The sequence below is a fragment of the Typopeltis vanoorti genome, chromosome 5, assembly GCF_054136105.1.
Source record: "Typopeltis vanoorti isolate ZY-2024b chromosome 5, IOZ_Tvanoo_1.0, whole genome shotgun sequence".
Taxonomy (NCBI): Eukaryota; Metazoa; Arthropoda; class Arachnida; order Uropygi; family Thelyphonidae; genus Typopeltis; species Typopeltis vanoorti.
Window position 1 is genome coordinate 34400986 of NC_143553.1, and position 13938 is coordinate 34414923.

Below are 13938 nucleotides of genomic sequence, written 5' to 3' on the forward strand. Positions count from 1 at the left end.
CTTAAACCATGTGTTTGTGATTATTAGCTCCTCTTCCTGGCAGAATTGAAAAAGACGGTCACCTCTCTCATTTCTTGTGCCCAGTCCATGTTCGCCAACTACATCTCCACTTCTACCTTTCCCAACTTTAGCATTGAAATCACCCATGACTATGTTAATATCATGCTTTTTTGTGTTTTTCATTAGTTCTTTTAATTGATCATAAAATTCTTCAATCTCGGTATCACTCTTGTCAGCAGTAGGGGCATAGACTTGTATAAGATTAACATCTAGTGGTTGTCCTTTCAGTTTTAATAACATCATCCTATCTGAGTAAGGGATGAAGCTCAACAGTGACTTATTGATATCTTTGTTTATTATTATTCCAACTCCGTTTTGATGGTTGTTTTCACAACTTCCAGAGTGATACATTGTCATGTCATTGACTTGAGTTTTGCCTGATCCTGGCCACCTAACTTCACTCATTCCTAAAATTCCAATTTCAAGTCTTTTCATTTCTTGGATAGCATTTCTTAGCTTACCTGCTTCATACAAGGTTCTGACATTCCAGGTTCCTAGTTTTACTGAGCGCACCATGTTGAGCCCGGGGATTCTTCGCACCCCTGTCCCATTTAAGGGACGCCGGTAACTCAGGGCCATTTGTGTAGATTGGCTCGCCATGGTGGTTAGTCTGGAGAGAGAATAGAGCAGTAGTTTCTCCATTTGCTTTCTGCTCTGCAGTATTACAGACGTACACAATAAACTGTATTGCCATCTGCAATTTTCTAATCACAAGCTTTACCATCATCATGAGACTTCAACCTTGTGTCTGTACTGACAAAGCTGCTTCCCTTTGTCAGAGGATTGAATCCTTTATTTTTCCTTGTAACCCTAGGTAGGGGCCCTAACCGGGTACCGACAGCCGGAGCCAGCCGAGCCCGGGTTGTTTATAGAGGTCTGCTCCTCTGAAGATTCTTCTGCACATTTCACTGTTGGGATACAAATCCTCTTCCACTGATTTGTCCGTTGTTCTTCACAGAGGTCCGTTAGCATCCTTGTAGGGAGTGTACCCTATGGAAGGTCCCAGGGAGCACGACGTGGACGTGGACTTGCCTCACTCCTCAAGCTAGGTCATAATAATCATATAATAACTAACCATATGGAAGCTATTTGTCTTTATTTTGTTTACTCATTTATTTAAAGTTTTTAAAGATTATTTCTTAATTTTTACTAATTTTTTATATTAATCTTTTTTTCTTTGTAGGAAAGTATAACAGCCTTCCAGTGGATGCCACCTACAGTAATGCAAAGTTTTTTGAGGTATATTGTATTACTCCTATTTATAAGTTTTTTTGCAAATATGCAATTCTACTAGTTTTTTGGGTGGTGATGTATATTCTTATAGTATTAGAGATGTTTCTTCTTACTTTTTTTCATTTATATTTAATGTGATTTATTTTTTATTTAATCAGCTATAATTTTTCCAAAGAGCAAGATAACCTATAAATTGTTTAAAATTTATAAATATCATCATCAAATTCTTGATTTATTTGGTTTAGAGGGTTATAGGTATAAATGTCGTGTTAAGATTTGTTACCTTTTGATTTTTCTTCTGAATTATTGTTCAGAAGAGATTTGATGCGATTGTAGATATGTGTATCTGCCAGGACATCTACTGTATATATTGGAGGTGTACAGTATCTCTCTTTTAATAACATTTTCGTTTATGAGAGATTCAGAATCTAAAACACAATAGTAGCATAGCATACGTGAGTTATGATTAAGCAGAAAGAGGATGCCATTCTCTTTATGATTTCTGACAGTATCTTTAGAAAAGCACAAAGCAGACATTGAAGAAAATGGAGTGAGTGAGTGAGTAATTAAATAATTAATCTGATTTTTGGATAGATTTATTAATAAAATAGAAGAAGATATACATGGAAGACAAGACATAGCCCACAAAATATTAAGGAAATTAAAAAACGAAGAAAGAGATATAGCACAAATCAACATAATACAAGAGAAACTAGTTGCCATTATGTTGCTTATCTCTGAATTCTCTCCCTCACTTCAACATCCTCAAGAAAACCAGGTGATTAAATATGTGCATAAAATGTCCAAATGCGGTTATATCAAAGCCTCATAAAAAAGGAAAAATAACCTTCTTAAATCTGCTTGTTAGTGTTTTTTTTTGGGATTTTGCATGCACTTTTGCAATATGTCTTCTAAACTTCAACTCTCTGTCTATCCACCATTATCCCTAACAGCTTGTAGTTTTCTCATCGCTTTTTTCACCAAAGCGCATCGTTACAATTTAACACATTGAATCATTTTCCTTTGTTCAAACTACCAGTCTGTTTAGGGTTTGCTTCTATATCAGCTTTATTAACTGTTGCTCCTCCTCCTCCTCAGTTTAGCATCATTGACAAACAACTGAATATTTTTCTTCAGGTCATTCCAAGTATATCATTGGTATGCAAATTTAACAGTAGGCAGTCCTGTGGCACACCAAAGGTTACCTATCTTCTCTTTGATTCACCTCTGCCATATACTAATCTCTGATTGTCCATCCATCATCCTCTTATCCAAATCACTAGTTTCATGTCCTTCCCCATTTAAACTCCAGCATATGTAATAGGGTCTCATGTGTTATTGTCAGATGCCTTTGCAAAGTCCAGCAATATTATGGTATATGCATTTCCAATTCATCCATTGCTTTCTACAGTAGAGTAGTCTTGTCTTAGTAATCCCTTTCACAAACCACGCTTTCTCACATAGATTATCATATGGCATATTGGCCCATGTATTACAAGCATGTGCAAGGAAATTATCAGCTTTTCTGACCCAAGCTGTTTAATTTAAGCCTGGGAAGATGCCAATGCAGTGGAAAGAGGGCAAAATAGGCTCACCGCATAAAGGAGGCTCCAAGACAGAAGTAGCAAATTATAGGCCAATCAGGATCTCAGGAGTGGTAATTGGAGAAATTGGTGAAAGACAGAATTCAGACTGGGTGGATAGGAATATGATACTCTATAATGGACAACAAGGTTTTGTGAAGTGTAGATCTTTCCTTAATAATTTGCTTTTTATAATAAAGTGACAATGGAGTTGGATAAGAGAAATGGCTATTCAGTGATATTGCTAGACTTTGCAAAGGCATTTGACAAGATTCTACAACTCTGTTGCGTAAATTGGAGCAAATAGTGAAGGATATGAATCTGGTAAATTGAATTAGAGGGTGGCTGATTCGAAGAGTGGTTTATGGAATAATTGAGTTGCAGTATTTTGTCCTCTTTTATTTAACTTGTATGATATAGGAAATGATTTGACAGGAAGCATTCAGTTATTTGCTGATGATGATACTAAACTTGGAAGAGCAATAGTAAATGAAGGTGATTTAGAGATCTGCAGGAAGACTTAAATAGACTAACAGCATGGACAAAAGTAAATGGCTGCCAGTTTAACGTGGCCAAGTGTAAGGTGATGCACTTTGGGGGAAGAAGAGATCACAAGCTGTGCACTATATTGATGGAACTGAACTCCAGAAAACTATGAGGCCAGGGATTTGGGGATGATGGTGGACAGGGAATTGAACTGCAATATGCAAGCCAAACTTGCTTAACATAAGAGCCACATACAATAAACTTCAGATGTTTGAGAGCCACTTACATGAAGAAATATTACACACACATTTTTATTGTTACATGCATATTTTGTTTCAAAAATTTTATATAAATATTAAGAAATACATGATATTCGTGTATGTAAATGTATACATATATATATATATTCATATCTGAGCAGTAGCGCACTCAGGATTTAATCTTGGGGGGGGAGGGGGTTGAGTTGAGTAGATGATTTGAGAATACGCACTATGCATTGCATACGACCTATGACTGAGCATCTGCAATGATCGCTAATTCGTAAGCAGTATAGAAATAGAAGACACAACACAACATAAATTAAAAAAAAAATGAATTTTAATTAGGAAGAGATCCCTGTCCCCCCCCCTCTGGGTGTGCCACTGTGTCTGAGCTACTTGTATGTAGAGGCTAATGACTTCATATCACTTGCCTTAGAGAATAAGGCAATAAATTTTGCCTTATATCTGGTCAAAACATGGAGGAAAATATGTAAATCAATAAAATTAGAGAAAATTCAGACATTTCTATATTTATCAGGCTATTTTGGCTGTGAATCATTGAAAATCTGGCATTTATGTTGTCAAGGCTGTATGAATTAGCTCTGTCAGGTATAGATTTGTAAGGATTGTATGATGCTTTGACTTCACCAACTTCTTTACATAGTACAGTGATTCAAAGCAGTATATTGTGCTGAAAATTGGGATGAGTCACACCCACCCACCCACACTGGTTTTCTTCAGTACAGGATTTTTTTTTTCTGCAACTTGCTTCCAGAACTCAATTGTAGACTGGGATTTATGGATTATCTTTAGACCCAGGTCATCCTGTAATTCTATTAGTTCCATATTCACAGCAGATGATTCTGTAACAAGAGTTTCAAGAATTGTACAACCATCATTGATCACATCAGCCATGAATGAATTTACAAGAAAGGTGAAGCAGGGCTTTAGCTTCTGCAAGTCCTCAAACCTGTCTAGGAAATTATCAAGCAGTCCTTGTAATTTATCTTTGTATTCTTCCAGTTTGTGGTCTTTTATTTCAATATCAGCAAATGTATTTATTCTCTTTTTGAGAATAAATTAACTAAAGTTTTTTGACAATATGTCTCTTTGAAAAAACTTTTATTTATTCTGAAAGCTGAAAATTGTGTGAGGAAGATCAAAAACAATCTTATCCTTCCCCTGGAGTAACAAGTTGAGAGAGTTTGTAGATGATTCATTATATCAATAAGGAACATTAGATCTTGCATCCATTCGTTATTTTCCAATTGAGGATAGAATCTTTTCTTTTCTTCAGGAAAAGTAATCATAGGCTCCAATAGATCCACAAATGTACTTAAGACATTGCTGATTGATAGCCACCTTACAATGCAGTAGAAAGAAACCAAGCTGAGTTTATCTTCAAGCTAGTTCTTCAATAAAATTTTTGAACTGTCGGTGGGTTTTCCAATTTAAGTGTATGAAATTGACAATTTCAAGAACAGATTTCTAACATCTTCATACTTGAAGTATCTGGCTCTCAGGTGTTCATGATGAATAATGCAATGAGCAGGGAGAAACTCATGAAAGCTGGGATCACTTTTCATAAGTGCAATTAATCCTGCATTTTTCCCCACCATTACAGGTACTACATCTTTCCCCACCATTACAGGTACTACATCTGTTGCAACACTAACGAATTTATCCAGTGGAATATCAGCACTTGTTAAGGCTCTGGCATGCACATTTTTAATGTCAACACCATGAGTTGTTCCTTTTAGTGTCACTAAGTCCAACATCTCTTCTTTCACAGTTACATCAGAGGAAACATATAAACAGATACCACTAGTTGTGGGTTGTCTTGTATGTCTGTCTGTAAATTCATCAAGAATTAAACTGAATGCAAGGGAATTCTTTAAATCATTTTTCATTTTGCATGCAACATCAGCACTGATCTGGGAGATATGCCTCTCTGTAGTGTGGCATGAAGCTTCTGTTTATGCTATTAATTACTGAAGTTTTGTGTTATTTGGATCTAATGCTGCAACAACTTCACCTATATTCTTCTTAACAAATTTGCCATCAGAATATGGCCATTTAGCACAATCAATATTCCATGATATAACAAATCTAGTTTCAGTTATTGCATTGGCTTCCATACTGAACATTGTCAACAGTGTCTGCTGGCTATTTATTGATGATTTTAACACAGTTAATTGTTTTGTCATAATTTTGATTTAGGTAGACAATCAGACGAAAAGTTTTTGTGATTTGTTTTATAGTGGCATTTCAAGTTACTGGCTTTATAATGACTGGTCACATTGTAGATAAGACACAAAGGTTTACCTCCTGTAGTGGTGAATGCAAAATCTTCCTCCCACTCATTAAAAGTTCTGTTTTCATCTTCATACTTTCATTTCTTACAATTTAATAATGCCATCTTCCTTCATAAAATTTTCACAGACACTTCTAAAAATATTAAAGTGAAAATAAACAATAAGCTCCAACACGTGCAATTCAACCCAACTCTATACTGCCAAGCATCACACTAACACTCTGTTAATTTCACTGCTTACAGCACAGCCACACATGCCACAATCATACAATTACAAACCACACCCACTAAAACTAACAATGTCAGCACCAGCTTGTATGATTACTGATTTTCCATCATAATTCCTCTGTAATCCTTGTCGATCTATAGTTTCTTTAATCCCTGACTCAAATCTAGTATTAAACTTATCATTTAAATATATTTACTCACCATGAACATTAAATTTACGTTTTAATCCAGTCGACTCTCATTTTATACCTGGTAAATAATTATAAAGCTTGGAAATTTTTTATTTACCTGTTGTATTAATTGTGATGCAAAAAAGGAGCTCAGCCAACATATTTTTGCGAGCCGCACATTATATGTCAAAGAGCTGCATGTGGCCATCCCTTGGTTTATTGTAAAAGTAACCAAAGCAGCACATCAGATTATTTGGTTGTTAAAGAATACACTAACAAGCAGGAATAGAGAGGTTATCATTCCCCTATATAAGGCTTCAATAAGAGAGCCACATCTGGACTACTACACACTGATCTCTGGAAGCCCAGATTCTGTGGGGATGAAGAAGTGGTGGAGAGGATTCAGAGGTGAGTGACAAAGATAGTGGCATCTTTGTCATAGGAAGCATTCCATGTCTATTGAATGTTTCCTATGAGAATAGATCCATGGTCTGTGGGCTTCAAAAACTAGCTTATAAGTGAAAAAGAGGAGACATGATAGAAGCATATAAGTGATTAAAGAGGTTTTTAGAGGATTGACACTGAAGATGACACATCTTCAGTGTCAACTTTTCATCAAGGGTCACCATCAGAAATTATGTAAGATTGTGGTTAACAATGGTGTTAGGAGTAGATGTTTTACTTGGAAGGTGGTGAATGTTTGGAATGGATTGCCAGAGGTGGCTGTGAGTGTTTCATCAGTGAATGAGTTTAAGGAGAGGTATGATAAGTATTGTGTGAATAATGAATATCTCCCACAGTGAGTCTTCTGACTCCATGGAGATGTCTATGATAATAATAAATAATAATAATCTTATCCATCCATTCTTTAATTGTGCCTTTAACCAACTTTTCCAATACCTTAACCATCACTTCTGAGATAATAATTGGTCTGTAATTTACTTTCTCCATCTTGGTGCTTCTTTTATGTTATGATGATATTTTCCTTCTTTCTGCCAGTGCCATAACTTAAACAGTTTTTCTTTCACTTGCATTTTTCTGTAACACACCTGCTGATGTCTAATGGAATCATTTTAATTTATATATACATTCAATAACATTCAAGTTCTAAGTTCCACAAATAACTGTTATTGAGAGTATTGACATGCATTGAGAGTAATGTTTCATGCTGTTAGCACATATGCATTATCATCTGGTCATGTATTGGTTAGTGAAGCCATATTTTTTCCCTCAGTATGCCCAATATGGATGACAAGATCAAGCTTAAATTTAAACCATTGCTTTGGTCAAGCAGTCACCAGAATATATTTAACCCTGCGGAGGTCGTGATTGTACAAATTGCAGCCTAGGTCGTGTGTATCTGAGAGATACATTCATTACTAGTATGTGCCAAAATGCAATAAAACTTAAAAAAAAAAAAAAAACACTGCAATTATAATTCATGATGGTTTATTTATTTTCAGTTACAATCTAAAAATTATTGAACAAAGAAACAAAGAAAAAACAACAACAACTAAACCAATACTATACTGACATCGGAGTTCGCAGTATCTCTCAGATACAATTTACTATTAAATATTATCACTTTCACTTTTGCATTCGACTCTATCATTTTCATCATCGGACTTGAGTAACATTCACTAAATCTCTTCAACATCTGATGGATTATCCAATTAATATATTTTTCCAGCCATTTTCAACGGTAAATAATATAAAAAAAAAAAAACCCTAAACTAATACTATACTGACATCGGAGTTTGCGGTATCTCTCAGATACAGTTTACTATCAAATATCACACACCTTTACATAACACGTGTTAAACCAAACTGACTGCATAAACAGTGTGGAATATCACTCGTAATATATGCATGCACAGCTAGTCATGACCTCCAAGCTATACCCTGGATATGTATAAGAATATTTATATTAAACAATTTGTTTGTATCTGTCAGATCAGCCGTGTCCTCTGCAGGGTTAAGAAAGATATTCATAATTCCAGTTCATTGTAGAGACATTTTGATAAATTATTGTTCCAGCCATAAATTATTGTTTAAACTAACAATATTATAATGTTTTGTGACATCACTATAACTAATTTTGCTTTTTTATTTCTCAGAATATGAACATCACTCTTACTTTTGATTTGCTGATATTTGCTATATGCATATAGGTCAATAAAATGAAATTAAATGAGATATCATGAAAGGAATAGTCATGTTATTGATAATGCTTATAAGGGAATAATTATTTTTTAACAGTATTTTCTTTTTGATCTAGGTTTTTGTATACAGGAACACTTGATATAAAAACTTACCACAGTACAGTGGAATTAGAAAAAGCTGCAGAACTGACTGGCCTTTTGAAATTAAAGGTAATATTTAAATCATTAACAGAAACAAATATAAAAGAGATTTATTTATTTATTTATTTCGTGTGTGAACTACAGAAAATGTAAGAACATACATATAAATGATTAAAAGCATACATTTAAAGAAATAGACATTAAAAGAATAGGGATTAAAAGCATACATTAAAAGACAAAAATGTCACTTGCATAAAATATTAAGCAAAAACATAAAATGTCAAACTTCACTCATCCATTGAAGAGGAGGGGAGATTGCACATTTCCCTCAGGTAGACCATTTTTCTGGATACTCCATCTGCTCTTTTTTCCTTGGAAATCAACAAAGAATCCCCTGCTAAACAGCAGCGACCTAAATATCTTCATTAATTGATAGCTGTTTGTCATGCTGTAAATTTTGACTATAAGCTTTCTAAGATTTAGTGTCATATACTGCTGTCAAATCTATAAATACAGCTCCTGTTGCTAACCCCCTTTCAAAGCCATCCTCAATAAACTGTGTTAAGTTTAATACTTGTCCAGTGCATGATCTTCCTGGTCTAAATCCTGCCTGTTCTTTTATCAGCACTTTCTCTATTTCTGGACTTAGTCTGTTATAGGCCTGTGGCTCTTTGGATCCTCAGTTGGTTTACCTGGTTTCAGGATAGGTATTACAAGTATGATTTCTCCATTTGAATTGTGACAGGTATTTGTCTGTTATGCATATTTTGCTCATACAGTATGATTTCATTTCCAGAAATATTATTATTATGTGGACTTCTTTACAGAGTCTAAGGATACATCAAGAATTACCTCCATTGGATTCTTTTTGACTGCCTCTCCCCACAGAACCCAGGTAACCATACCTGAGCACAGTAGTCCAAATGTAGCCTTATCAAAGCCATTAAATTAGGAATATAACTTTCTTATTTGTACAAGTTCAGTTCAACTTTGCATTTATTGAACATGATGACTTTAACTACCTTAACAAAATAGCCCTTATATTGTAACTATGTGTCCACTGTCACCTCCCAGGTCTCTGGCATCATTAACCACCTGCAGCAAATTCTCATTAATATAATACTCTGTCTCAGTGTCCTCAGTATAAAATGCATGAGCCTTACAGATGGCAACTTTCACTTGATGGTCTTCATGATTTGTTCATAGAACCAATATGCTTAACTCGGGCATCAGAGATTCTCTGTCAGCTATTCATTATCACCTTACTCAACGTTTCATTTGCCAACAAATAACTTGATCTTACCCATAAGCCCATCTTCAGTATAATCAATATACAAGTTAAATGACACTCGCTATAGCAAATCCATTGGGACCAGAGAAATAGTTTATTGCAGTGCAAAGTTTGCTGTAGGGAATTTAGGGGAAGAAAATCTCCCCTTTCTAATTCCCAGGAAATAATAACCAAGAAGATATTGGTATTCAGTTGGATTATATGGCTTCTTGAACTTGTCTCATACCAATTCTCATTAATATAATACTCTGCCTCAGTGTCCTCAGTATAAAATGCATGAGCCTTGCAGATAGCAACTTTCAGCCCAGCACACATATATTAGTCCTTGATTTACTTTCTTCTCTCCATTCATTTGCACAGTAGCTAGCAATCATAAAGTATTTTAAACTTTGAATGGCTACTAGAGAGTGTTAAATTTGGAGATAAAACTGTAGCTGAGGTCAGTGAACAAAGAAAATGACAGGAAACAGAACAAAGAAAATATCAGGAAATCTTGTATTGATGACAGAAATCAAAGGATTGGCAGGAACTATGCATAAAATGACAATATTAAAAAAAAAGTACAAATTGAAACATTAATAGGAGAAATATAAGAAAGAAGAAAATTAGAGCTAATAATAATGGTACATACCTGCTGGATTTCTTCAGTACATGAACTAGTCATTACTAACACCATGTTCTAGCATAAAGATGTGTATAAATTCACGTGGACATTGAAGACACAAGAAATAAGAAAATCCTCATTCACTGTATTATTGTTGATAGCAATAGCTTCATGCTGATTCAATATACGAAAGCAAGAATTGTAAGCGATCATAACTTAGTTTTAAGTAGGATAAAAATGAATATCACATTGAAAAGAACAATATGTAAGAAAGTTCTATAAAGAATTAAAGCTCAGCAACTTTTAAAGATAAACTGATGACTCCATTATATATACAAACATTATTCAAGAAAAAAATGAAAGAGTGAAAATAAGAAGAACCAAACCTTGGAGTTTCTATGCCATATTCTGAAGAAAATTGATTGATTCAGTCAGAGGAATGTGGTAAAGTTGTCTTGAAGGATATTAAGACAAGGAGTGATGCCTCAGTCCTGAAGATACTTCAGGTACAAACTTTGTTTGCTTACACTTGGATAAAGGATTAAACTAAATTTATTATATCTATATCTAATTTAAAGAAGTATAACATTTTACTTCTAATAACTCAGTATATCTTGCACACTTATAAAACAATAAAAATGATAAACTCACTCAGTGTTATTAGCAAAAATGTGAAAAAAAATTTCTTATATTTCCACAGTGTTACTAATGAGTCACATTCACTAAATATCCTTGAACCCCCAATCATACAGAACGAGTAACATTCTGTCCCATATCATAGCAGAGTATTGGTCAAACTTTGCTCCATGGGGTGAAGGAAGCAAGGGATCTGGGGTGTTGATGATTAGGGAGTTCAAGTTCAGAGAATCCCATAATGCAAAGGATACAGACCGGGTAAAGGGTTATAGCAAATTTGTAATAATGTTCTGATGAGACCACATCTCCATTTTGGTGCACAGATCTGGCCACTTGGATTCCTGAGTGTTAATGAAATGTTAGAGGGCGAGTGTAGACAAATGACTGTTTCCTGAGTTTTAAATGTTTTGTACAAGAACAAATGGAAGGAATGTGCTTTGCAGAGCATGCAGATAGGAAGAAAAGAAGAGGTGATATGATTGAGATAATCATGTGGTGAGAAGAGCTTATCAATATAAAAGAAAAAATATATATAGAATAATAGGCACTGAGAAAATCAGAGGTGATTACTGCAGACTTTATAAAAGTTGCGTGAATAAGGATGAGAAAAAGTTAATTTTTTTTTCAAGAGGTATTAATATGTATTGTGGTCTTTAGGGAGTTTGGTCTTCCATAATGAGTCTTCAGACTCCATTTGAAGGGCCTGAAAACAATGCTAATTATTGCTAAATAGTATAAATTAAAGATACCAAGAAATGATATACTTGGTTTAATCCTTTATTCAAGTGTAACCAAACAAAGTTTCTACCTGAAGTATTTTCAGCAAAAGGTGTGACACCTTTTGGCTACTCATATATGAAAATGTGACCTCTGCATTATATCAACCTTAGTGTCACCTCTGGGTCTGGCTCCCACTGATGAGACCTCAGTAAAGGTTGAAACTGGTCTGGGTAGTGATCCTTCTCATAATTCATGCATAGCATTATACATGTCTGCAAGGATATGTGCTTTGCATTATGGGATACTAAGGAAGTGATGTGAAGTCATTAGGTTCTATATACGAGTTTCCCCAGCCCTGAAAATACTTCAGGCACATAATAAGTTATGAATTATTTTAGTATTCTAATATTTAATATTAATATTAAATTAGTATCCTGAAGAAATTAGGGAACTGGAAGAAAATGGGATGGTGATTGTCAGAGGAGGCTTGAACAGACACATAGGGAGACAGAATAGAGACTGTGAAAGGGTGCATGGTGGCCATGGAGTGGGAATGATGAACCAGGAAGGAGAGAGGGTTGTGGACTTTGCAGTAGCGTTTGATCTGGCAATTGTAAACTTGTTTTTCTACAAGAGGGAAGAACATTTGATAACATTTAGGAGTTGTAACAACAGTTCACAAATTGACTACATTTTGACTAGAAGAAAACATCTTAAGATTGTGACAAATTGTAAAGTAATTCCAACAGATCAAGTGGCACAGCAACACCGACTGCTGTGCTCAGACTTTAAAATAAGATCAAAGATAAGAACCTCTGTAAGCCATGGGATGAACACAGTTAAGTGGTTTCGCTTAAAAGAAGAGAGTGTGAGGAATCGTTTTAGGGAGAGAGTGTTAGAGAGGATTTTGGATGGACTGGAAAGTGTACAAGATTGCTGGAAACATAATTCAAAAGTAATCCTGAGCTGTGCAATCGAGGTGCTTGGTGAGACATCTGGAAAGATTAGAGAGCAGAAGGAGGGTTGGTGGTGGAATAATAATGTACAAGTGGCAGTGATAGCTAAGAGGAAGGCAAAGCAGAAGTGGGATGAGTCAAGAGTGGAAGAGGATAGAGAGGTGTACAGAGAGAGAGAAAGCAAGAAGCCAAGAGAGTTGTGGCATAGGCGAAGGCCATGGCATATCAAGATCTGTATGATCAATTAGAAACAAAGGAAGGACAGAGAAAAATTTACCAACTAGCAAAATGTAGAAATAAAGCAGCAAAGGACATCTTACATGTGAGGCAGATCAAAGACGCTGAAGGAAGAGTATTATGGAGGGATGTGGACATAAGAAACAGATGGAGAATATACTTTGAGGGGCTTTTGAATGAGGAAAATGCAAGGACTCACAGAGAAGATGGACAGCCTTCTGAGAAGATGTGCAGAACATCAGTAGAGTGGAAGTGACGGAGGCCATGAAGAGGATGAGGAATGGAAAATCGGTGGGCTCCGACAGGATTCTAGTGGAGGCATGGAAGGCACTGGGGGGAAGAGGGAATTGACCTGCTGTGGGACCTGTGTTCATGAAAGTTTGCCAACAGGAAAATATACCTGAGGATTGGAGGGAGAGTACTCTTGTCCCCATCTACAAGGGTAAAGGGGATGCACAAGACTGTAAAAATTACAGAGGAATAAAGTTGATGTCCCACACAATGAAAATCCTAGAAAGGGTTCTTGATGTAAGATTGAGGAAGGAGGTGGAGATTGCAAAGGAACAATTTGACTTCATGCCTGGTAGATCAACAACAGAATGATGATGATGATGGAAAAGTTTCGAGGGAAATAACAGGAGCTACATTTGGCATTCATTTATCTGGAGAAAGCTTATGATAAAGTGCCAAGGCAAGAAGTCTGGAGGTGTCTGAGAGAGAAGAAGGTTCCGGAGAAATATGTCAGGTTGGTGCGGGAGATGTACAGAAATGTGAAGACGAGTGTTCAGACCTGTCTGGGACAGACAGAAAGTTTTCAAGTAACAGTTGGCTTGCATCAAGGGTCAGCATTAAGTCCG

General features: G+C 35.6%; 1 protein-coding gene across 1 annotated transcript in view; it reads left to right on the plus strand.

Annotated features, from left to right (window-relative positions):
• Positions 1 to 13938, plus strand: part of LOC150106305 (rho-related BTB domain-containing protein 2-like) — a 363993-nt gene that overhangs the window by 202293 nt on the left and 147762 nt on the right. Inside the window, 2 exon segments of the mRNA XM_090392338.1 lie at positions 1244 to 1299; positions 8613 to 8706. Of these exon segments, the coding sequence (XP_090248464.1) occupies positions 1244 to 1299; positions 8613 to 8706 (150 nt within the window).